The following is a 25,697-nucleotide window of genomic DNA, read 5'->3' as shown; positions in this document are numbered from 1 at the left end:
TAGGAACCCTATGATTCGGTGTCTTAGTCATCTAGTGCTGCTATAACAGAAATACCACAAGTGGATGGCTTTAACAAAGAGAAGTTTATTCTCTCACAGTCCCAGTAGGCTAGAAGTCCAAATGCAGGGCGCTGGCTCCAGAGGAAGGCTTTCTCTCTCTGTCAGCTCTGGAGGAAGGTCCTTGTCATCAGTTTTCCCTTGGTCTGGGAGCATCTCAGTGCAGGAACCGCAGGTCCAAAGGACGCGCCCTGCTCCTGGCACTGCTTTCTTGGTGGAATGAGGTCTCCTGTCTCTTTGCTCACTGCTGTCTTTCATATCTCAGAAGAGATTGGCTTAAGACACTACCTAATCTTGTAGACCTTCTCAATATAACTGCTGCAATTCGTTTTATTGCATCACAGTGATGAAATTTACAACACGTAGGGAAATCACATCAGAAGATAAAATGGTAGACAGTCATACAATCATACAAGGGAATCATGACCCAGCCAAGTTGACAGATATTTTGAGGAGGGGGGACACAATTCAGTCCATGACAATCGGAATTGACTTGATGGCAGTAGGTTCATAGAGAAAGGACTAGACGTGTTTATACCTAATTGTTAATAGTGGATACATTTGGTTAGTAATATTTCTTCCTTTTTTTTTTTTTTCACTATCCACAGTGATTGAATTTTGGGGGGGGGTAATAAAAACAGGAGGAGAGGTAAGCTGGAGTCAGCACGTTGTGTAACTGTAAGATAAGACACTACCTTTGAGTAGTGTAAATTCTTCATGCAGTTTGTATTAAGCGTTGTTTTGTTTCAGGTGCTGCTTCTGGCACTGCTGAGCTGCTGCCCTCCCCGAGCAGCTCCCGGAACTGGACCACTGGCCTCCCCACTGACAATGGCCATGACAGCGACCAGGTCTTCGAGTTCAATGGCACGCAGGCAGTGAGGATCCCAGACGGCATCGTTTCAGTCAACCCGAAAGAGCCTTTTATGATTTCTGTGTGGATGCGGCACGGGCCTTTTGGCAGGAAGAAAGAGACCATTCTTTGCAGTTCAGACAAAACAGGTCAATAAATTTTGCTATGAGTGATGTCATACTTTTTCATACTCTAAACCTGTGCTGTCCAGCATCCCCTAAGGCTCCACACAGGCTGGTTGGTGGTGTATGTTATTCTGCATGTCATGCTGGTGCCCTTGTCCTTACAAGACAGCTTTGGTATTTGTTAGTTTTACTCCGTGGCTGTCAGGAGATCACAGGCTTTGCTTCCCATTAAAACCCAAGTGTATTTGCTTCCAAACCCTGCCTTGGCCCAGCTGGAGAGTTGATGTATGCAGATAAAATTGTGTCTTCAAAACCCATTAAAGAAATAGCTTTTATTTCTCCTTTGGGTTTTAAGTTGGTCACTTAGCAGCAGGCACTGTCTTTGCAGATATGAACCGGCACCGTTATTCACTCTACGTCCATGGTTGCCGGCTCATTTTCCTCCTCCGTCAGGATCCTTCAGAGGAGAAGAAATACAAGCCTGCAGAATTCCACTGGAAGCTGAATCAGGTGAGTGAAGGGAAATCTCACTAATTATGATCTTTTAAGGAGACTATTAACTGGGCACTGCAACCTGCAAGGTGACTAGCTGTTTATACTCCATGTGTTTGTGACTTTATGATTTGTGTGTCTCTGAGTAATGTTGTTGTTGTTAGGTGCCATCAAGTCGGTTTCGACTCATAGCAACCCCACGTACAACGGAATGAAACACTGCCTGGTCCTGTGCCATCCTCATAGTCGTTGCTATGTTTGAGCCCATTGTTGCAGCCACTGTGTCAGTCCATCTTGTTGAGGGCCTTCCCCTCTTTCTCTGACGCTCTGCTTTACAAAGCAGGATATCCTTCTCCAGGACTGGTTCATCCCGATAACCTGTCCAAAGTATGTAAGACAAAGTCTTGCCATCCTCGCTTCTGAGAAGCATTCTGGCTGTACTTTTTCCAAGACTGATTTGTCTGTTCTTCTGGCATAGTCAGTAGTCTTCGCCCACACCATAATTCAGAGGCATCAGTTCTTCTTTGGTCTTCCTTATTCATTCTAGGTAATAGGATAGCATATTAAATTCATTTAGTCCCTTTCCACTGAAGGCCTGAGTTCTTTTGGCATGTGTGTATTTTAAACATAAAATATTGGCACAAATCAATTATGTATTTTAAATTTAAAACATTGTTATAATTTATTGAAATAAGCACATTAGCTTAAAAATTGGGATTGAGACATTTGTATTTATTTATTCATTATTTAAGGCCTCGGCTCTCAAACTGTGTGCCAAGGTGCCCGGGGCACCTCAGCGGTTCAGGGACATCACAGGATTTTGTAAATTTTCAAGAAGCCAGCAGTCTGTCGGACACTACACAAACTAGTAGATGTAGGTGGTTTATGCTTTCGGCATTAGAACACACTATATGAGTCGGACTCGACTCCGTGGCAGCGGGTTTGGTTTTTATATTCCTTTTGGTGATGTCATATCTTTACAAAGCTGATTTCCCACAGTTGCTATGATTGAAAACAAGTATCATGTCAAAAATTGCTGTCATAAACAGATATATGCACACCCATGTTCATTGCAGCAGTGTTTACAATAGCAAAAAGATGGAAGCAACCCAGGTGCCCATCAACAGATGAATGGATAAATCTAGTATATTCACATAATGGAATACTACACAACAATTAAGAACAGCAATGAATCCGTGAAACACGTCGTAACACGGAGGAATCTGGAAGGCTTTATGCTGAGTGAAATTAGTCAGTTGCAAAAGGACAAACATATGAGACCATTATTATAAGACCTCAAGAAAAAGTTTAAATACAGAAGAAAATATTCTTTGATGGTTACAAGGGTAGAGAGGAAGGGGGGCGGTATTCACTAATTAGATTGTAGACAAGAACTATTTTAGGTGAAGGGAAAGACAACACACGATACAGGGGAGGTCAGCACACTTGGACTAAATCAAAAGTTAAGAAGTTGCGTGAATACAACCAAATGCTTCGAAGGCCAGAGTAGCAGAGACAGGGTCTGGGGACCATCGTTTCAGGGACATCTAGGTCAATTGGCACAACAAAATGTATTAAAACGTTCTGCATCCCACTTTGGTAAGTGGTGTCTGGGGTCTTAAATGCTCGCAAGCAGCCATCTTAGATCCATCAGTTGGCCTCAGCCCACCTGGAGCAAGGGAGAATGAAGAACACCAAAGACACAAGGTAAGCATGAGCCCAAGAGACAGAAAGAACGGGCCACATAAACCAGAGACTTCCATTAGCCTGAGACCAGAAGAACTCGATTGTGCCCAGCTACCACTGATGATTGCGTTGACAGGGAGCACAGCAGAGAATTGCTGATAAAGTAAGAGAACCGTGGCACACATACCTCAAATTCTCATAAAAAGACCAAACTTAATGGTCTGACTAAGACTGGAGGGACCCCAGAGGTCAAGGCCCCCAGACCCTCTGTTAGCCCAAGACTGGAATTGTTCCCAAAGCCAACTCTTCAGACAGGGATTGGACTGGACTATAAGACAGAAAATGATACTGGTGAGGAGTGAGCTTCTTGGCCCAAGTAGACACATGAGACAATGTGGCAGCTCCTGCCTGGAGGCAAGATGCGAAGGCAGAGGGGGATAGGAGCTGGTTGAATGGACACAGGAAATACAGGGTGGAGAGGAGGAGTGTGCTGTCACATTAGGGGAAAAGCAGCTAGGGCTACATAGCAAGGTGTTTTTGTATGAGAGATTGACTTGAGTTGTAAGCTTTCACTTGAAACACAATTAAAAAAAAATAGCTGGGTTAGAGGAAATGAGGTACCATATGGGGGTGCTGTAAACTGAGAAAACCTTCTCATTAAAATTAGGACAAATCACTTCTCTTGATTTAGGGTTGGGGGCAAGAAAGGGGGCCTTTGGCCTTAGCTCATGGGGTCAGTAAAGAAGTAACTGGTAGAATGCTCATTAGAAGTGAGGATGGCAGGACTTCATCTCACATACTTTGGACATGTTATCAGCGAGAAAGAGGGAGCCCTTCAGCGAGATGGATTGACACAGTGGCTGCCACAGTGGGCTCAAGCATAATAACAATTGTGAGGATAGTGCAGGACTGGGCAGTATTTCGTTCTGTTATACATAGGGTCGCTATGAGTTGGAACTAACTGGACAGCACCTAACAACATGGCGTCAGTGGCCAGGTGCCGACATCCTGCTATATATGCCTGTGGTTGCTACCATGTAACATGTCTGAAATAGTTAACAAGATAGGTGAAACTGTAGCAGCATAAATGAGAAAGGAAAAAACTGTCATGGTGGAAAGATAAAGTGAGCGTCCAGTTGGTAGCTTTCATCTCTTACTAATGCAATTTTTTATTTACATGAGTAATTTCTTTCTCAGACACTTTTGTGACTTTTTTTTTTTTCTTTCAAGAAACCAAAGAAAAGTATAGGTCAGATAAAAATTTTTTGCAGCATAGGTGGACATTTTAGGGACAGTTCTATTGTAAAACCCATTGCCGTTGAGTCAGTTTTGACTCACAGTGACCCTATTAGGACAGAGTAGAACTGCTCCATAGGGTTTCCAAGGAGTTGCTGGTGGATTCAAACTGCTGACCTTTTGGTTAGCAGCCAAGCCCTTAACCACTCTGCCACCAGGGCTCGTAGTTCTATTGTAATAACCATAATCTATATTTAGTTTCTCACAGCTCTTCTGATTACATTTAAAAAAAAATTGTGGAAAATTCTAGATATATACAAAAGTAGACAGAGATTAGTATAAAGAGTAATTCCGCATACCCTTCACCTAAACAAAAAAAAAACCAAATCCAGTGCCATTGAGTCGATTGCGACTCATAGCGACCCTATAGTGACCCTTCACCTAGGTTTAACAATTAACAATTCCTGTCAGTCTCATTTCATCTTTACTTCTACCCACCTTCCGCCCATTAATAATTTTCAAGCAAATCCCAGATATTATATAACATTTTATTTGTACGTATTATATATCTCTAAAAGATAAGCATGATCACATCTTTAAAAAATATCACATCTTTTCACATCTTAGAAAAATTAACAGTAATTCCTTAGTATCATCAAATATCCAGTCAATGTTCAGGTTTTAAATTAGCTCATAAATGCTTTTGTTTTTATGATTTGTTTGAATCAGGATCCAAATAAATGCCACCATTGCTGCTGCTTGATGACAAGCCTTTTGAGTTTGTTTTTTTTTTTTAATCCATAGCTTTCCTCTCTCTCTCTTCTTTGCTCCTTGCAGTTTACTTGGTGATGAAGTCAGGCTTTTTGTCCCATAGAGGTTCCCATAGTCTGGTGGTATCCCTGTGGGGCCATTTGACATGATCCATTGTCCTCTTTACATCCTGTGAAATGGTAGTGGGATCTAAAGCCTCGATCAGACCTAGATTGGTTGGTTTTGGTAAGACTGCTTCGAGGATGATGCTTTTATTCTTCCATCAGGAGTCACATATGTCTGGTTGTTCCTCTTCAGTGACTTAAAGCAGCCTTGATGTCCAGTGCCACCAGTTCTTGTGGCAGTGTCACTGGTCATTTTAGTTGTATGATTTGTGTTCTCAGGAAGGGCCCGGGGGAACAGTCATCCTTGAGTTTCTGCATGCTTTTAATAGTAAGCCTTTGTACTGAAGGCAGTTTGGATGGGTATAAAATCTCTGGTTCATATTTAAGATTTACAAGAAAGGAGAATAATTTCTGCATTGTTTTCTGGCATAAAATGTTGCTATTGAAGTCTGACAATAGCCTGAGTTTCTTTCCCTTTTAAGAAAATTGGTCCATTTGTTTGGATGTGCAAAGGATTTTTTTTCTTCTTCTTTAAAAAAAAAAATTTAGAGTCAGTTAATTTTATTACTGTCTTGGTTTTTCTGAGTCTCTTTTCCCAGACGTGCTTTACGTTCTTTCAGTACATAGTTTCAAACGTTTTATTTCAGGAAAGCTTTTATTGTTAAAGTTTTCAGTATTCCATTGGTTTGGTTTTCTTCTTTGGGGACTCCTTTCATCTTATATTGGATGTTCTTTATCTGTTTTCTGTACCGGTTGTTTTCTATTTAATTCTTTTCCTGTGTTCTGTCACCTCATTTCTGAGTTGCTATAACTGTGAGCTGTGTACCTTTATTTGTGTGTGTGTGGTTTGAATGAAAGTTTTATGAGCTGTGTTCTTTTATGCTTTGTGTCATTTTCTTAATGTCTTCTAGCATATTTTGAAATACTAGGTTATAGTTTTCAGTTCTTTCACAAGCATAACTTTCAGGCATGCTCCCGTTGTTTTCTGCCGTGGTTAAGAGCTCAGGCTGCTAACCAAAAGGTCAGGAGTTCAAATCCACAGCTGCTCCTTGGAAATTCTATGGGGCAGTTCTGCTCTGTCCTATAAGGTTGCTATGAGTAGGAATCGACCCGATGGCAATGAGTTTTTTTCCCCATTATCTTCAGGGACCTCATTTTCCTTATAAAAAGTTTCTGTGGGATTTAATTATGATCCTTTCTCTCCCCCTTACTTTTTCATGAAATTCGTTTTCCTTATACTGTCAAAAGAGAGAGTTGGGTCAGGATATCTTCTCTTGCTTTCTGGCTCTTGAGCTCCCCCTTCTGTTGTTTTCATGAGGTGTAAAAAAATATGGCTTGACATCCTCCGACAGCTCCTGGGCCTGGTCTGCCCTTTTCTCTGGACCTTTTCTTTGTCTCTAATCCCCATGTCCGGCTTTGTTTGATTCTGTTAGCATTTTCTCCTCTGTGGGCCTTTGTCCTGGAAGGGAGCTTTGGCTAGAAAGCTTTGAGGGTTCAGAGGATCCAGACTGCTTCAGTCCCTTCAAACTTTATCACAAACTTTTAGTGTTGTTGTTGGGCACTGTCAAATCAATTCCGATTCTGCCCCATGGGGTTTCCTGGCGATAATCTTTATGAAGGCAAATCACCAGGTCTTTCTCCCATAGAGGAGCTGGGTGGGTTCAAACCGCCAGCCTGCCAGTTAATAGCCAAGTGCTTAACTATTGTGCCACCAGGGCTCCTTAATTAAAGACAAAAAAAAAAAAAAAAAAAACCACCAAACTCACTGCCATTGAGTCTATTCTGACTTACAGCAACCCTGTAGGACAGAGTAGAACTGCCCCATAGAGTTTCCAAGTCGATAACATTTACAGAAGCAGAATGCTACATGTTTCTTTCGTGGAGTGGCTGGTAGGTTCAAACTGCTGACTTTTCGTTAGCACTTAATCACTACACCACCAGGGCTCCTTTGGTTCCTCAGTACTCCCCTATAAATCGGAGTGTGGAAATTCCTTCCAGATTCAGCTGCTGCCTCAAATTGGTCTGGCATTTTCCAGTGGGTACCTTTTGGCTCTTCTGGGGGTTCTCCTCTTTTCAGATCCACTAGAACCCTTCTCGCTTTTCTCCACCTTCTCCCAGACAGATGCTAACACATGAGTTTGTAGCTCTCCTGGTTTGTCCCCAGTCACTCTCATTTCAGAGTTCCTGGGGTTACTTTGCTGCCACGTCTTGGTGTAGATGCCTGTGGGTTTTGGTTTTGCTATCCTAATCACCTGCCTGATTTCAGAGAAATTAGAAAGCTCTACTGATTCTACTCCTGTCTTTTCAAAATATGCTTGTGAATTTTGACCAAATACTAATGGTGTTTAAATACGTCACTCTGCTAATCCTGTAGAAACCTGCAACTCTTTAAAAACTGGGTGTGTAATATAAATTGCTTTCTGAAAGACCTAATCTTACAGAGCTTGTTTTAAATAGAAACTTAAGCTAAATTTGAGGTTTTATCTATCTTAAAAGTGAATTCGTGTGCAGTTTCTTTATTTAGAAATACTTTATTAGTATGGGGATTATTTGCTCCTTAGAGGTTTCAGTTTTTTCTCTAATAAAGTGATCAGGACCAGCTGCTTTCCTTTTGTGGGTATTCATTTCATAATTTCTTCATTTATTTTGATGTATGTGGTCTGTTCAAGCTCTCTATTGCTCATTGGTTCAGTTTTTTGGGGGGGGCATATAAATATAAACAGGCCAAGAAGTACATTTTAAACAATATATTGTTATAGACATGTATTTAAAGTCCCCCGAGACTATGGCCCTTGGACGCCCTTCTAACTTGGAATTGAAACCATTCCTGGAGATCACCTTTTATCCAAATAATAGGCCTATAAAATAAACAGTAACACCCATGAGAAAAGTGAACTCTTAGAACAATCATCTGTATAAGACCCAAAGGTCAACATCTGCCCAAAAGGAAAGATAAGAAGGCAGGCAGGGGCAGGAAAACCAGACAAATGGAAATGGGGAACCCAGGGTGGTGATGGGGAGAGTGCTGACACATTGTGGTGATTGCAATCAGTGTCACAGAACAATTTGTGTATAAGCTTTTGAATGGGAGACTAATGATGCTTTGTCAAACTTCACCTAAAACAGAATTAAAAAAAAAAATGTATATATATATATATATGTAAAGGAATTGCACCACATGCTATTTCTTTTTCTGCCTCTCTGTTCTTGAGTGTCTACGTCTTGCTCTAAATGCCAGAAATCAGATGTCAGAGCTGAAAGGGGCCTTAGAGACTGCAAACTAGCCCCATCTTTTAACAGCACAGGAAGTATTAGCAAGATGCTCTTTTGTGATAGGAAAGGAATTCCACTTACACTTTGGCATACCATTGGAGCTGTATGTTCATACTTAGATCTTCAACTTTGAAAAAAGATAGCATGCATGGCAGTGTGCCTTATTCTGAGATCGAAGGTAGTTTTAATTTTGATCCAGAAGAGGAATGGCCAGTTGGCAGGCCAAGCTAGCCTATTAGTGGATGGGTCCCTTGCCTGTCAATATAAGAATTTTTTGTGTCACATTCTTGGCAGACGAGAATTGGGCAGCTTCCTTTCTTGGACCCCCATAATATGATGAATGAGCAGCGTGACCCAGTTTGAAATGTCCTGGAGATGGTTGTGTGTTGCCTTGGCCCTTTTTGGTGAGATGTGTTTGCACAGTATTGTTAAATTTTTTGAATCTCAATCCTTTCAGGAAGATGGATGTCCATTACAGGTGACTTGTTTTCCATGTGCAGCTGTACGGGTTTCATTTGTTCTGTCTCTGGACGAGAGGGACATTTGACCTTTCACACTCCTGACCCATCCCTTTGTCTCTCATAGGTCTGCGATGAGGAATGGCACCACTATGTCCTCAATGTGGAATTCCCAAGTGTGACTCTCTACTTGGATGGTGTTTCTCATGAGCCCTTCTCTGTGATGGAGGATTACCCACTTCATCCATCCAAGATACAGACTCAGCTCGTGGTTGGAGCTTGTTGGCAAGGTAACATCATTGACAACTTCTTTCCCTGCTTGTCAGGAATTAAATCATGTCTTTTTACTCTACTGGTGGAAACAGACTATCCCTAGGGCCTCACATCCTTCTCCCTCCTTCACTTTGTCTCTTCATTCCTTGTCCCGTGTATAGCCTTTTCGGGAACACCGTTGACACTATGCTCTAGTGTAGTTCTATTGATGTTCAGAAGGTGTGTCATAGGATTGAAATATACCCACATCTGTCCCAGGAACCTGAGAACGAGCATTGCATAGAGGGGTATATGCAATTGGGGAACTATTTTATAAATTTATGTATTTATTGAAAAGTCTACAAGGGCAAAGAGGCAACAATCAAAAGACTGTCTCTAAGGGACACAGAAACATAACTGTGCTTCAGACCTGGAGGACTTTTCCAGAGTGCTTTGAGTTTGTTAGCCTGGTGGAACGACCGTGAAGGAGCTATTGGCCTTCTGCAAGTGCTCATAAGTTTGGAGAGGATTTCATGGAAATCTCCACTGCAAAGACAATGTTACCAAGCCCTTTGGAAAAATGAGTGCAAATTGGGAGAACCCATTACCTTTCCCACGTGTGAGATGTAGAGTTTATAAGAGGGATGGATTTCAGAAAAATACAAATGGGGATCTGATGTCAGCTACCAGCACTGCAGCAGTATTTATTTTGTGCTTATTAAGTGGCAAAATGTAAAGCTGGCTATATGCTGATTACTTTACATACGTTATCTTATTTAATCCTTTTAGTAACTCTCTGAGATAGGGTTGCTATGAGACGGGATCAACTTGATGGCACACAGTCGCAACAGCTAGAAACCATTCTAATTCCAGTTTACAACTGAAGAAATTGGGGCTCAGCAAAGTAAAGTAACATATCACATGGCTGATGAGTTACAGAGTTAGGATTTGAAACTGTGAGGCCTGTGCATCCAGGGGCCCAGCTCTAAACCACCAGTCCAGGCACTTTTAACCCTCTTTGTACTGTGGATGACCCCTTGGGCATCTGAGGGAGCCGATGGACACCTTCTCAGAATAATTTCTTTTTAATCTATACAGTAAAACACGTAGGATGTCAAAGGCAATATAGTTATCAAAATACTAGAAGAATAAACGTGTGAAGTTGCAATATACAAGTAGTCCCCGACTGAAAACAGGGTTCCATTCTGACAACTCGGTCGTTAGTCGATTCTGATGTAAGTTGAATACCTATTTTTTAAGTTTCCATTATTACTGCCTTTTATTATCAGCATCTTTATAAATCCAATCTTTGAACATCTGTGAGTAAACACCTGAGAATTAATAAGACCAGCAAATTATGTTCTACATCGTTGTATGTAGTACCTATTACTGATGATAAGTTGTACCAAAAAAAATTAAGTAAATGAAAGATGGGCTTAAGTTCGGTTCATCGTAAATCAAATACGTCATAAGTCGGGGACTACCTGTTATGTGCAGATTTATTAACAAAGAGCCAGATTTAGTAGCAGGCCTGATAACTACCAAAATTTGAAAGTAATGAGGAACATAAACGATGTTTTGTGACAGTCGTAACATGATGTGAAAACGTGATTTCTATTGGTGTCAAAGTCACAGTTACTGCTGATTCTACTGTGGTTTGTTGCCTACGTTTACAACCAAAGAAAATGCTAAATTTCACAAGTTAGTGAAAATTAAAAGTGTGATTTTCCCCATCCAAATCCATGGACCCCTCAGCCTCTCCATGAGGTCCTGGACACACACTAGCCCCTTGCCTGACCATATGGACTCTGTTTTGTATCACGAGTCATGACATGGGCTTGCTAAGAGACTTTCTGAGTATTTTTTTCCCCTTATGAAAGCAATCTACCTTGAGTTAGGTTAGAAATTGATGAAAGAGCCTAATTTCTAAGACATATTTGCTTATTTTAAGAGAATTTAAATTTCAGAATTTTCCTGAGGCCTCTTTCAAATGAAAAGGAGTAAGATAGTATTCTAGGGTGAACTTCTTCAGCAGACTCTCAGGCTTAAATCTGGTGGCAATTGACCATGAGAAAATGGATGATGAGACCAGAGAATGAGGGATAAACTCTTAGGGACCTAGGAGTTTCTTAGTTGATGTTCTTAAATTTTCAATTCAAATTTGCTTCCCAAATTAAACAATAATCTCTGGATAATTAAAAAAAATAATTATGTAAGCCTAAAGGTTATTTTTACATTCTGGGAGCTTCATTGCTTTGGTTAAAATAAACCACCCTACCTTCTTTGAATTCTGTGTTTGTTACAATCTCTGCCATCAAATAGCAAAGCCTTTTCATCTTCTCAACTTTTTCTACCTTAGCCCTCTTGATATCTCATCCAGAAAAATCCACCTAAATTCCCAAACCAACCAAACAAAATTCTTTAAAGCGTGGTTAACAGGGAGGAGAGCTTTCTTCCTCTCAGTGGAAACCACTTTTGTTGCTAATTCATCACAGAGTGCCTGGGCTAAAGGTGGCACCTTCATTTCTGCGGGAGTGAAACATTATTTCTCGCAGCGTGTTAGCAAAGAATTATGCTAGGTGTGCAAGTGGCCAGTGAGCTGTGTGCTCTAGACACACCTGTGCCACCCCCTGCCCTCACCTAAGGTGTGTCCCCTCACAGCTGCAGCCCAGCAGGTACAACAGCAGGTTCGGGCAGTCTGAGCCTTGGGGCTGTGAGAGGAGAAGGACTTCTAAATCGTGATCCAGAAGATGGAGGCTCCATCCTCAGCCATTGGGAATGTGCCTCTCCAATATGGCATTGAACTTGGAACACTGGCGGGGAGCTACAGCTGGTTAGAGTCCCCTCAGTCGAGTTCCTTGACCTCTGAGTCTCCCTCCCTCTTCAGAGAAAGTGGTTAAAAATGTCTCCGCTTTTCTCTGTCACTTAGAGGTTGACATGTAGACAGATGTGAACTTGTGTTGCACTTTAAACAATACGTTCTTTTGCATGTTTACCATGTACCAGCCTTTTTTGGGCACCAACAAGAGCTACCCCACACTGTCTGTGCAAACTGTCCTCCCTACTGTGGGTCCAGGGTTTGGTGTTGGCTACAGTGGGTACATGGCGGCAGTGGTCAGCCTTCTTGGGATAGCCTGCTCAACAGCACAGGTTGTGAGATCAGTGAATTCACTAAATCAGCTTTAATTTGTCTGATTTTGAATCTTACATATTGCAGTGAGTCAAGAGTGAAAAATGAAAGTAAGTTTGTACAGGGCTATAGCTCTCAGCAAGTAATCGACATTTACCCAGTGACGTTTTCATAAGCTTTATTACTTTTGTGGTAATTAGGACAGAGGGGAAAGGGTAAAATTCCATCTCAGCCCGGTCTCCCTGGCCTTCACCCTAAGGTGAGCTGACAGAGAAACCCCGCCAACACATAGCGCCTTGGTGCATTGTAGGTGAAAGACAAAGGGATAAAGGGACCTGGGCCTTATATACCAGAGGGGTCTACATGCAGGGCTGCATAGGAAAAGGGGAAGGGGAGGAAGAGAAGGTACCCCGTGATGCAGTCTGGGCTTAAGGTGCCTGATGGCCCTGTGGCAGTTGTCCCCAGCCTTGATGGCATCAAAGGAAGAACATCCCTCCCCTTCTGGGATCTAAGATTAGGTCTTGCCAGCATGCAGCCATATAGTTATCATATACCTTACAACGGAAGGTGCCAGGGCAGGGAGGGCCTACTTCCCCTAGGGTACATTCTTCCAGTACAATAGCAGAGCACTTGACCATTGCGACACCAGGCCTCCTAAGGGTTGTGCAGACGGTGGGAGAAGAAACTGCTTTCTGCTGCCTCTGCACCTATGTTTTGGCAAGGAGGATGTGGGATGATAGAATAAAACACCAAGGCATGTGGGGAGGTAAATACACTTCTGGGAAAGGTGGTCAAGGACAAGCTTGTGTCTTGGTGGAGTCTGTCCCACAGAGGGACAAGGGGGGCGTACTTCTCTGTTTTGTGTTTGGTAGCTTCTAAACCAGTTTTCCTGGTCCACTGAAGACCCTAACCTCTTGGTGCTTTTCTATTGTCTCTGTCTTGCTTTTCTACAGAGTATTCAGGACATGAGAATGACAATGAGACTGAGCCTGTGGCTGTGACCTCTGCAGGTTGCTGGACTCCCTTCCCTACTGTTCACTCTTACGTTTCCTTTAAAGAGACATTGATTCATTCCACATTGCGCATGAAACGCCCAGGTTGCATTATGACCGCAGACACCGTTTGAGCTGCTGCCTTGTGTATCTCTGCATTGTGCTTCCCATTGCCCCGAGGGATCCCCTCCGCCCACTCGGATCCCAGCTACCATGAGGGCACGTGGCTCACTAATGCACTGCACTAATGGGATTTTTTTTTTTCTCTCATCAAATTTTACCCTGGTCCGATTGCATGAGGCTCCTTGCTGGCATCTCACAGGGCAGGTTGGGCAGCCACGTCATGGTTCTCATGGGGCTGAACCACAAGACAGGAAAGGCTTGTTTCTAGATAGTCTGTCTTGATTGCTGCTAATTTTAAATGTACGTTTCTTAGAAACGTCGACCCCTAATGAAGACATACAAGGTCTAAGGTCCTCATCAGGACATGAGACCAGCTGCTCAGAAGTCGTCTGTCGTCTTCCATCAGCTTAAGAACAAGGTTTAGTTTCACCTGTTTTAGACTCTCTGACATAGTCTGTCAAGACCAGTTTTCTGGGTTTGGGTTTTTGTTGAACATCTTCACTCCCCATTTAGGAGACAGGAAGAATGTGATTCAGCCAACTCAGAGATGGTCTGCAAGGCCTTGACGCCAGGGAACCCAGGCTCTGAAGAGCAGGAGACAATTTAAGTAGTACTTTGATGTTTCCATCATGGTTGCTTAGAATCATCTCCAAATTTGTGCACATCCCCCAAGTCTGCTTAGCTAGAAAGAGCAGCCATAGTGGGATGGCAGCTGGCTGAGAAGGAAGGGAGTGGTTGCCAAGGCTGTTAGTGGTAGGAAGTGCCCCTTCCGAACCAGGTGATGGGGCTGATGCAGCCTATCCTTGCTGGGGGTGGCTGGACACGAGGGGACACTCATGGGACCTCTTGGGTTCCAGGCGTAGGTGAGGGACCCCAATTCCTCCTTTCTCCAGGCCATATGCATGATCATCAACAGTTTAATTTCTTCATTGCGCGTCCATGTAGATCACAAGGCTAACAGGGTTTGGTATGAACTAACCCGCATGTCCATACATCCAGCTGCCACCACTGGTAACACTGCACTGAGAAGTGAATCAGGAGGCTCTGGCTGTCCCTGTAACTTCTTGCTTTTTCCCCCTGTCCCAAAGGTGGCGACCTGCACATGACCCAGTTTTTCCGAGGTAATCTGGCTGGCCTAACAATCCGTTCTGGGAAACTTGCGGATAAGAAGGTGATTGATTGTCTGTATACCTGCAAAGAGGGGCTGGACCTGCAAGTCCCCGAAGACAGCGGCAAAGGCGTGAAGGTAGTACCAGCCAGAGAGTCGATTAGCGTTTACCTACCCAGCATTAATGAACTTCATAAACCGCAATTATGGAGGTTGTCAGGACAAGGAAGTAGCCTGTGGTTGTTAGGTTTGCACTTTAGAGGTTGTTGTTAGCTGCAGTTGAGTTGGCAACAACTCGTAGCGACCCGTGTATAACAGAATGAAACATTGCCCAGTCCTGTGCCATCTTCACGATCATTGGTGTATTTGAGTCCATTGTTGTGGGTATTGTGTCAGTCCATCTCATTGAGGGTTTCCCTTGTTTTTGCCGACCCTTTACCAGCCATGATGTCTTTTTCTAGCAATTGGTCTTTCCCGATGACTTGTCCAGAGTAAGCAAGCTGAAGTTTCACCATCTTACTTCAAAGGAGCATTCTGGTTGTATTTCTTCTAAACTTTAGATATGACCATCATATAAAAGAGGGTTTCATTCACTGGAATTTTACTAGCTTTTCTTTTTCATTTTACCAATTCAAATTGATCCTAAGCTAATCCTATGAGCCATAACTATTAGCTTCCTGAAAAGGGAACCTTACTCCTCTCCTCTCTCCATTTGGCATGATTTCAGATCCAAGCAAACCCCAGTCAGTCCATGCTGACCTTGGAGGGAGACGATATTGGGGAGTTGGATAAGGCCATGCAGCACATTTCCTACCTGAACTCACGCCAGTTCCCCACTCCTGGAATCCGGAGACTCAAAATCACCAGCACAGCCAAGTATGTCCAAATTTCTAACAATAAACCTGTCTTAGTACAGTGACACCTGAGAAGAAGGCGTGTAAGAAACGGTGGACCATCCCTTATCACCACAAAGTTTGAGTGAGAGACTTGAATGCTGCCTGTGACCCGCGGTTCTGTGTCCTGAGATGCCCACTCTCTTTGCTCCCCCAGTGTGGTCTTCGAAGCCCTGACCCTTCCGTTTCCTTTTACCTGTGTTTCTTGTCGGCAGGTGTTTCAATGAGGCTCCCTGCATCTCCATCCCCCCAGTGGATGGCTACGTGATGGTTTTGCAGCCAGAGGAGCCCAAGATCAGCCTGAGTGGTGTCCACCATTTTGCTCGGGCGGCATCTGAATTTGAAAGCTCGGAGGGAGTGTTCCTCTTCCCTGAGCTTCGAATCATTAGTACCATCACAAGAGAAGTGGAGCCCGAACGGGATGGTGACGAGGACCCCACAGGTAACAGCCCTTTCAGGTGGGACTGGCTCCCGCTCCCTCCCCTTGGCTGGAGACTGGGTAATGGAAACCCCATTGCTGCCACTTACTTCCTGGGCTTCTCTTCTCAGTGGGATTTGGGGGGGGCTTTTAAGTTTGTCCTGCTATCCTTGAGCCTACTTCTGACCTGTGGGCTAGAGCTCATTGTGGGTGTGTTCCTCTTTTTCTGGCTGGATGTCAGGATCTGAGATATAGCTTGAGAAAGCTGAGGAAGTGAGACCATTGCAGGGAGATGTGGAGACATCCATGCCTCCTGCCCCTTGGTGTATACACTGGGCTCGCCTGGCCGCATCAGGCACAGGTTCCCACCATGCTGGTGGCCCATCCTCCTAAACACATAAGGTACCCCCCAATTCTCAGAAGTGGCTCTACCCTACCTCCCTCACTAGTTTTTAGTAGAGTTTTGTGAATCTGAGGATGAGTCACTGTGACCAGCCATTCTGGGCAGTGTGACCAGATTGACCAGCTGAGTGTGACCAGTGTGACCAGCCAAACTTAATGGACTGTGTGGTCAAGTGTGATCAGCCATGCTGGGCTGCATAGTCTGCTGTCTCTGGCCATTTTTGCAGTTCAAGAGTCCCTGGTGTCTGAGGAGATTGTGCATGACCTGGATACCTGTGAGGTCACCGTGGAGGGGGAGGAACTGAACCAAGAGCAGGAGAGCCTGGAAGTGGACATGACACGCCTGCAGCAGAAGGGCATTGAGATGAGCAGATCCAACCTGGGTGTGGTTTTCACAGGTGAGGAAGCGCTACTTATAGGTGAGGGGGGCCCTTTTCCCAGGTGAGGAGGGCTCTGCTCACAGGTGAGAAGGGCTGCTGTTCACAGGTGAGGGGTGCGCTGCTCACAGGTGAGGGGGGCCCTGCAGGACTGAAGGCCCAGAGCAGGCGAGACCAGGAAAGTGAGCGCTGAAATGGTCAGCCAGTTACTTCCTTCCATTTAAGAGTCTTGAGTGTGTCCCAGAGGAGAGGGGATGAGTGTTGGCTAGGCATCAACACCCGTCCTTCTGTAGTGGGAAGTGGGAGTCGGGGGCATGACCTTACAAAAGGGTGGGATTCAGGTGCATCAAGGTGCATCCCCTTCCAGAGGGAAAAATGCCCAGCACACTTTGCATTCTTGCCCGTTATTGGAAAGTCAAAATATGTGGCCTCTGGCTCGGCTGGCCCAGGTGCCTGACTCTGCCTGCTTTTGTCCATGGCCATGTCCACACCTGCATTCCTGCCTGAGGAGTCACGGGCAGCCTCTTGTCTTCCCCCCATAGGCGTGGACACCATGGCCAGCTACGAAGAGGCGCTGCACCTGCTGCGCTACCGCAACTGGCATACCAGGTCCTTGCTTGACCGCAAGTTCAAGCTCGTCTGCTCGGAGCTGAACGGCCGCTACATCAGCAATGAATTCAAAGTGGAGGTGAGTGCAGGGCTGACTGAGCATCCGGCTCTCGGCCCTAATGCTTGCAGACACCGCTCTTTAGAGCCTTCATAGTATCCCTGCTATTTAAACTTGTCCCAGGAGCGGGTTCCTCATTCAGCCTTGGGGTGCTGCAGGTTGGGCAACAGGTTATGCAGGGTAGGCTGGGGTTCTGCTTGGTGCGCCCCTCTCAGCTGCCCCAGGAAGCCTTTGGAGAGAGATGGGGAAGGGCAGGTGGCAGTTCAGTGCCAGTTGGGTAGCAACAGGGTTATGTCTTGAGAGTTCACACGTGAAGGAGACATGAGGGTGCTGTGTTAAAGAGAGTGCCCAGGACAACACACAGTACAGGGGAAGTCAGCACAACTGGACTAAACCAAAAGCTAAGAAGTTTCCTAAATACAGCCAAACACTTCGAGGGACAGAGGTGTGGGGACCATGGTTTTGGGGGACATCTCGGTCAATTGGCATGACAAAGTTTACTAAGAAAACGTTCTTCATCCCACTTTGGTGAGTGTCATCTGGGGTCTTAAAAGCTAGCAAGCAGCCATCTAAGATGCATCAATTGGTCCCAACCCACCTGGAGCAAAGGAGAATGAAGAACACCAAAGATGCAAGGAAAATATGAGCCCAAGAAATAGAAAGGGCCGCGTAAACCAGAGACCACATTATCCTGAGACCGGAAGAACTAGATGGTGCCCGATTACCACCAGTGACTGCCCTGACAGAGAACACAACAGAGAGTCCCTCATGGAGCAGGAGAAAAGTGGGGTGCAGAACTCAAATTCTAGTAAAAAGACCAGACTTAATGGTCTGACTGAGACTGGAGGGACCCCAGAGGACATGGCCCCAGACTCTCTGTTAGCCCAAAACTAAAACAATTCCCGAAGCCAATTCTTCAGACAAAGCCTAGACTGGACTGTTAGTTGTTGTTAGGTGCCGTTTAGTCGGTTCCGACTCATAGCGACCCTATGCACAACAGATTGAAACACCGCCCGGTCCTGTGCCATCTTCACAGTCGTTATGCTTGAGCTTATTGTTGTAGCCACTGTGTCAGTCCACCTCGTTGAGGGTCTTCCTCTTTTCCACTGACCCTGTACTTTGCCAAGCATGACGTCCTTCTCCAGGGACTGATCCCTCCTGACAACATGTCCAAAGTATGTAAGATGCCGTATTGCCATCCTTGCTTCTAAGAAGCGTTCTGGTTGCACTTCTTCCAAGACAGATTTGTTGGTTCTTTTGGCAGTCCATGGTGTATTCAGTATTCTTTGCCAGCACCACGGTTCAGAGGCGTCAGTTCTTCTTCGGTCTTCCTTATTCATTGTCCAGCTTTCACATGCATATGATGCGATTGAAAATACCATGGCTTGGGTCAGGAGCACCTTAGTCTTCAAGGTGACACCTTTGCTTTTCAACACTTTAAAGAGGTCCTTTGCAGCAGATTTACCCAATGCAATTTGTCTTTTGATTTCTTGACTGTTGCTTCCATAGCTTTTGATTGTGGATCCAAGTAAAAATGAAATCCTTGGCAACTTTAGTCTTTTCTCCATTTATCATGGTGTTGCTCATTGGTCCAGTCGTGAGGATTTTTGTTTTCTTTATGTTGAGGTGCAATCCATACTGAAGGCTGTGGTCTTTGATCTTCATTAGTACGTGCTTCAAGTCCTCTTCACTTTCAGCAAGCAAGGTTGTTAACGAGTCTTCCTCCAATCCTGATGCCCTGTTCTTCTTCATATAGTCTAGCTTTTTGGATTATTTGCTTAGCATACAGATTGAATAGGTATGGTGAAAGGATACAACCCTGATGCACACCTTTCCTGACTTTAAACCATTCCATATCCCCTTGTTTTGTCCAAACAACTGCCTCTTGATCTATGTAAAGCTTCCTCTTGAGCACAGTTAAGTCCTTAGACTGGACTATAAGACATAAAATGATACTGGTGAGGAGTGTGCTTCTTTCTTAGCTCAGGTAGACACATGAGACTAAATGGGCAGTTCTTGTCCGGAAGTGAGATGAGAAGGCAGAGTAGGACAGGAGCTGGTTAAATGGACATGGGAAATACAAGGTGGAGAGGAGTGTGCTGTCACATTGTAGGAGGAGCAACTACGGTCATATAACAATGTGTGTGTAAGTTTTTGTATGAGAAACTGACTTGAATTGTGAACTTTCACTTAAAGCGCAATTAAAAAAGAGTGCCCAGGGAACCAAGCACTTTGTGGGTGTGTCAGATCACTGGCCCTGTTGTGAATAAAGTTGACCTCTGGTGCAGGGTTGCTGGCATGGGGACCAGCAACAGCAGGCACACGCCTGCTGAGGATGGTCGTGGTGACTCAGGCCACAGTGGCCAGAGGGCAGCTCATCTTGTTCTGTAATTGCAGGTACTTAGCCATTCAAGGCCTCTGTGATCTGGGGGAATGACCCAGAGTTACCCCAGCAGCAGAGCACCCCTAGCTGGCCTGGAGGAATGACCCACAGTTGTCCCAGCAACCAAGCATCCCCAGCTGGTCTGGGGGAATTACCCACAGTTGTCCCAGCAACAGAGCATCCCCACAGTGACCTGAACTATGGCAGAAGACTAACTTCACAGCACTGAAGAATTGATGAGTATTTTGTTTGAGCCCAAGGGTGACTGATTTGAAAGGAAATAAGTGGTTATGGTTTGTGCTGTCTGCCACATGGCTGTGGTTTTTGGGAAAAGGGGACAATGGTCTATGCCAGGGCTTCTTGAATTTCCCCCAATCTGCTGTGGAGGGGTTTTGTATACAATGAGAATGAGTGCTTAGAAAAGCAGTGTGTTCCTGGGTTGCTGTGGCAGCATCAGCTTGTTGAAGAAGTTTCCAAATGCCCACTCTGGATTTCTGCCCTGCTGCTGTCACAGATGTTGCACAGTTTGCAGACCAGCCCTAGTTCAGGGTCCGCACTCTGAGTGATGCTGGTCTGTGTCAACGTATTGATTCCATTTTTATCCCTTGGCCAGTAGTCCTGTCTCTCTCTGCTGCAGGTGAACGTGATCCACACAGCCAACCCCGTGGAGCACGCTAGCCACATGGCCGCACAGCCGCAGTTTGTGCACCCCGAGCACCGCTCCTTCGTCGACCTGTCAGGGCACAACCTGGCCAGTCCCCATCCTTTCGCAGGTAGGGTGGAGGAGCATCTCTGCTGACACACCCTCTTGACACCTGAGCCGGGTCAGAGTGCAGGCCTCCTTCCCCTGCCTTCCCTGCCCCCAAATGCAGAAGGGCAGGGAGGACCCCGCTGGGAGAACATCACTGTCCCCAAAGCCACTCCCAAGTGGTGAGTCAGGCATGACCAGCCCATGTCACTCATGAAAAAATTAGGCACTGGCAGAGGGCACGTTGAGTTTTCCGAGGTCACAGAGCAGCCAGTGACAGAACCCAGATTTGAAACCCGGGCTGAGCATTTTCTAATGTTTCTTCCCATCTTTTGGGGATCAGACAGGCGTTCTGACAGCCCGTTTTGACCTTGTGTAGCCAAGGAGGAGTTAGATCATGTGATTAACACTCACTCCATCTCTCCCCTCGCTGCAGTTGTCCCCAGCACCGCGACTGTCGTGATCGTTGTGTGTGTCAGCTTCTTGGTTTTCATGATTATCCTGGGAGTGTTCCGGATCCGGGCCGCTCACCAGCGAACCATGAGGGATCAGGATACGGGGAAAGAGAGCGAGATGGACTGGGATGACTCTGCCTTGACCATCACCGTGAACCCTATGGAGGTAGGAGTGGATGGGCGGCCAGGAACAGAAAACCAGCCAAGGTCAGACCAGAGTCAGGCTGACCACATACAGACCCATTGTCTGGGCCCCTCCCCTGTCCACCGTGTTTACATACTTTAGCTCAGGCAATCTTTGCAGCGACTCTGTGAGGTAGGCATCCTCATTTTTCAGGTGGGTAAACTCAAGCTCATCGGTGTGTGCTGTTGAGTCGATTCCAACTCATAGTGACCCTGTAGGACAGAGTGGAACTGCCCTGAAGGGTTTCGTAGGCTGAAACCTTCATGGGAGCAGATCGCCAGGTCTTTTTTCCCGTGGAGCAGCTGGTGGGTTCAAACCACTGACCTTTCAGTTAGCAGCTGAGCACTTAACCGCTGCGCCACCATTGCTCCTTAACTCAGGGTCAGAGGTGCCTTATTCGAGGCCATACTAAGTAGTACGAGTCGAAGCATGGCTTATGCCAGACCTATTCTCCTCCACTTACTGCTCTTTCTCTCTTCATTTACCTGCCGGCCTCTGCCCACATGAGACACATTTCTTGGGTGGGGAGACCGACGCACCTTGGCACAGTTCTTCCCACGCTGACGTGTCTCCCTGGCGTGTGCACATGGGGTGGCGATCAGAGCTTCATTTTTCTTTTCTCTCTGATACGGCAACTTCCGGTGCTACACAGGCCCCTTCTCAGCACTGGGTGATTGGGGTGCGGGCGGAGGGCCAAAAAGCCGGACTTAACCTGCCATCTCTTGGTCAGACTTATGAGGACCAGCACAGCAGTGAGGAGGAGGAGGAAGAGGAGGAAGAGGAGGAGAGCGAGGAGGGCGAGGAGGATGACGACATTACCAGCGCAGAGTCAGAGAGCAGCGAGGAGGAGGAAGGGGGGCACGGGGACCAGGCGGGTGCCAGCAGGCAGCAGCAGCAGCTGGAATGGGACGACTCCACCCTCAGCTACTGACCGCAGCAGCCCTGGCTTCTCCTTGGCCCTCTTTTCCGCTTCTGAAGACTTTGCCACCCCCACCCTACTCGTCCCAAGGATCCACGATGTAAAAAGTCATTCGGCCAGTAGGTCTGCAGTTCCTCCCCAGTGCCCGTCGTCCACCCCGCTTGGTGTATAGGACTTAGACACCCCTTCCTCTGCCTGGATCTCGTCCAAGTTACGTGAGGAGCGACCCCCACGCCCTCAGCCGTCGTCTTGTTCTGCGTAGTGACCCACTGCGCTCAGACACGCACACATGGTGTCCGCAGGCCCCGTCTAGCCTGTGAGGACGGACATGGCTGCGCGCGCCTCCTGGAGCCGCACTGACGGACTTACTGACCAAGGGTAACATTGCTCACTCCGACCTGGTAACCAGTTTTGTTTTTTCTTTTTTTAAAAAAATTTTTATTTTTTCCAAACTAGTGCATGTATAAAATGGCGAAATGGGGGTTGATATGTAGATGATTAACTGACTTTTTAATATTCTGTAAATAAATTGGAATTCTATTGTGTCGGTTGTGCTAATGTAATCAAGGACTGGAATTTAAAGTGAAATTCAGATTCCTGCGTGCAGCGGAGACCCTCATGGGCTCCCTGCTCTCACCGGCCTACCCACCCCGCCAGAACAAGGAGGAACCTGTCCCCCCACCCAGGTCCCCAGGTCCCGCAGGGGTCCATGCCCTACTTGGTACAATCCAGCCTCAGGTCTCCGAGTGTGGGTGGGGCAGCCTGCTGGGGGTCCAGGCTTCGTGTCCTGCTTGGCTGGGGAGACTGGCTGGGGGGCCCTTCTGTGGAGGCTGGACATAGCCAAAAGAAAGCTCTTCTTTTTTGGGATTCTCCCTATTGCTAATTTGGTGGGGGGGGTGGGGGTGGGAGTGCGTTGCTGGGATCACCGGTCTGTTACACACTCCTTGTACAGTCATCTGAACTCTTCTTGTGCAGCCTTGTTGTTTATACTTAATGTATCTTTCTCTGCTGGTGACATAATGTATAGATGACACAAACGGACAACCATTGCCTGGACCATTTGGGCACTTGGTCTGGGGACAGCAGCAGGCCTGAGCGAGCCGGACTCAGGACGGCCGAGGAGCAGATGGGCTGCAAGGAGCCTCTCCAGACAAAAGCCACCGGCTAGATTTTCCCCGGCAGTTGTTGCCCCTCCACCCTCCCCCGGATGACCCTGCCCCAGGTGTCACACCATATCCAGTGGCAAGAAGGGAGAAGAGAGAACAGTCAGGACCTAAAACCCACAGGGCCACTTTTTTTTTTTTTCTAATTTAAATGTAAAATTTTAGATTTCTAAAACGGGGTGGAGTGGGCAGATAATTTTGAATACTGTCCTGTGATCATAACTGCTAGTTTCTCAAGAAAACGGACGGTCATCCTGTGCTCTTGTGTAGCCATCCTCCATACCCCGCCACCGTAGCTGCTGTCTAGACCACTGATAACCTAACGTGGAGAGGGGACTGTGCTCATGTGTCTGTAGCCACCATGGGTGTCGCTCTTCAGATGTGTATATTCATGCTAGGTCAGAAAGTGTATACGCTACAATAAAGTTCTGGTTCTAACCACTTGGAGCCGCTTCTTGTTTTTTAATCCTTCGTTCCCCTTGCTGTTTCTGAGTGGAGACATGACATAACAAGGCTTTTATTTCTTTTTTTAACCTGCTTTCACCTCATTCCGAGGTTTCACAGAGTGCTGGTCTTGGCCTCCATCAGCACTGTTGAACTCGCCTTCCCCGTACAGAAACAGTAAATGATTAAAAAAAAAATAGGAAATCTTCTCACCAGGCAGACAGACTACACACCCAATCCCCAAATCGCTGTGTCTGTGCAAAGGAATGCTGCCCACACCGGAGAGCACGCAGACCCGCTTCAATAAATAACAGAATATACATAGACACGGGCACTCAGCCTTCGATTTCCAACAGGCGGGGTGGAGCTGTTAATTTCAGCACACACTCTGGAAGAGTGTAGTCACTTGGTGAGTTCAGATGAGCCAGGTGTTCTGAGTGACACTGACAGATGGGGTGGGGGGGGGCAGAGCCATCCGGGGCCAGCCACCTCCTGGAGCAGGGCACTTCCTCTTGACTCTAACCATACCCACATTTAGCACCTGCCTCTTTTTTTAAGCCAGGCACTGGGCTATTGAGAGGGCAGCTACCACGGCTCTGCTGAGCCTCAGGAGGCCTTTTGAGAGGCAGTGGTGTAGCCTAGCTGGTCCCAGGCCTGCCACTAGCACATCAGGACCACCTGTGGGCTGCTAAAAACCCAGATTCCTGAGTCCCTCAACTTCAGAAGGTGGGAGAGGCCCGGGAATCTGCATTTTTGAAGCTTCTGAATCCAGATGGTTGGGAACTGCTGACCCAGCCTGGCTCTTACCCTGAGGCCTAAGGCTAAGAGCTAAGTACCATCAGAGAAAGACTCCATCAGGCCCCAGACCCCTCATGCGTCTGGTACCATTGACTCACAGCAGGTTTTCAAAAATGACAGTTCTGGAAAAAAAGCTCAGCTCCCATACCTTAATGAACCCCGCTCTCCAAGGCTGGTCCCAGGTATTGCACAGAGTACTCTCGAACCTGCTTTCCCCATGATTTGGAGCCAGGACGAGCCAAAACAAGCTCAACTTTTTTCCCCCCAACATTTTTAACACATCTGGAGTACCCACATATATTATTCTTTGTGGCAGCCGGGTCAGCTTTCCCTAGCCATGGAGGTTCAGTAAGGAGTTTGGCTGTATTTCTTATCCGCACACAAAATGGCTTTACAGCAGAGATGAGAGGATCCCCGGGCCCAAGAGTTACTTTAAAAGCGAAGTGCAGCAGGCATCCCTGAATCTCGAGGGCACCGGGTGTCCTTGGGGTGGGGGGGTGGCTACCCCGAATCACAGTCAGTGGGGGCTGGGCAGCACAGGCGGTGAGAGGAAGGCTGAGGACTGGGCGCCTCTCTGGACAGTAGGCACCAGGTGACTGCTGGAGCCGACACTCCCACAGCTGGGCAGCTCCCAGGAGGAGAGAAGTCGGGCTGGGCCCAGATCACCAGCTGGAAGACTCGGGGCTGCAACCCTCCACTGAGGGGCAGCCTGGGGGCGCCCCATGTTCCTCTCCACCAGGCTCAAAGGCTGCATTTCTTTTTATGGCTGTTTAGTCCCTTTAACATTTCAAGTCATAAATAAATAAACGCAAGTATTTCGTTCAGTGTAAACAAAAGGCAATTGTGTAGGTTCTTTCCAATGAGGTGCAGTTCAGGCCTTTGGGATGAAGGTCGTCTCTGCTCCTGACACAAGGGCTAGGAGCCACAGCGTGTGGGGCCAGAGGGCTACTGCCTGTTGTCTTTGGACACGTTGTGGGCCAGCCAGTTCACTTTGGTTTTCCAGCTCTCTCGCAGGGCTTCGTTAAACTTGACCCGGAAGTGCTTGAGTGCTTCCTCTTCCGTTTTCCCCAATGCCAGGGAGTCCTGAGGCCAAAGCATCAAAGCAGTATTAACCCAGTGCATGGCTCAGGAACGCAGCCCTACTGCCCCTCTGGATATTCTAAATTCCCTCCTAAGAGAAGTGCATGAA

The 25,697-nt window shown here is 46.4% G+C and overlaps 2 protein-coding genes across 11 annotated transcripts in view; one reads left to right on the top strand and one right to left on the bottom strand.

Moving 5' to 3' along the window:
* The window catches only part of CLSTN1 (calsyntenin 1), a 90,882-nt gene extending 67,174 nt beyond the window's left edge, over positions 1-23,708 (top strand). For 2 of the 4 annotated variants that reach the window (XM_049877859.1, XM_049877860.1), the window contains 12 exons: positions 808-1,056; positions 1,421-1,542; positions 9,180-9,342; positions 13,388-13,444; positions 14,638-14,795; positions 15,385-15,533; positions 15,766-15,992; positions 16,598-16,768; positions 17,290-17,435; positions 20,435-20,570; positions 20,982-21,166; positions 21,915-23,708. In XM_049877859.1, coding sequence (XP_049733816.1) covers positions 808-1,056; positions 1,421-1,542; positions 9,180-9,342; positions 13,388-13,444; positions 14,638-14,795; positions 15,385-15,533; positions 15,766-15,992; positions 16,598-16,768; positions 17,290-17,435; positions 20,435-20,570; positions 20,982-21,166; positions 21,915-22,115 — 1,964 coding nt within the window. In that variant the 3' untranslated portion in view covers positions 22,116-23,708. The remainder of the gene's footprint in view (positions 1-807; positions 1,057-1,420; positions 1,543-9,179; positions 9,343-13,387; positions 13,445-14,637; positions 14,796-15,384; positions 15,534-15,765; positions 15,993-16,597; positions 16,769-17,289; positions 17,436-20,434; positions 20,571-20,981; positions 21,167-21,914) is intronic. The other 2 variants (XM_049877863.1, XM_049877864.1) reach the window with 1 other exon arrangement.
* A 51-nt stretch (positions 23,709-23,759) lies between these two features.
* PIK3CD (phosphatidylinositol-4,5-bisphosphate 3-kinase catalytic subunit delta) overlaps positions 23,760-25,697 on the bottom strand; it is a 77,882-nt gene continuing 75,944 nt past the window's right edge. For all 7 annotated transcript variants that reach the window (XM_049877855.1, XM_049877852.1, XM_049877857.1 and 4 more), the window contains one exon: positions 23,760-25,591. In XM_049877855.1, coding sequence (XP_049733812.1) covers positions 25,454-25,591 — 138 coding nt within the window. In that variant the 3' untranslated portion in view covers positions 23,760-25,453. The remainder of the gene's footprint in view (positions 25,592-25,697) is intronic.

This window comes from Elephas maximus, chromosome 3 (assembly GCF_024166365.1).
Source record: "Elephas maximus indicus isolate mEleMax1 chromosome 3, mEleMax1 primary haplotype, whole genome shotgun sequence".
In the NCBI taxonomy this organism is placed as follows: Eukaryota; Metazoa; Chordata; class Mammalia; order Proboscidea; family Elephantidae; genus Elephas; species Elephas maximus.
This window is presented reverse-complemented; position numbering and strand designations above follow the sequence as displayed.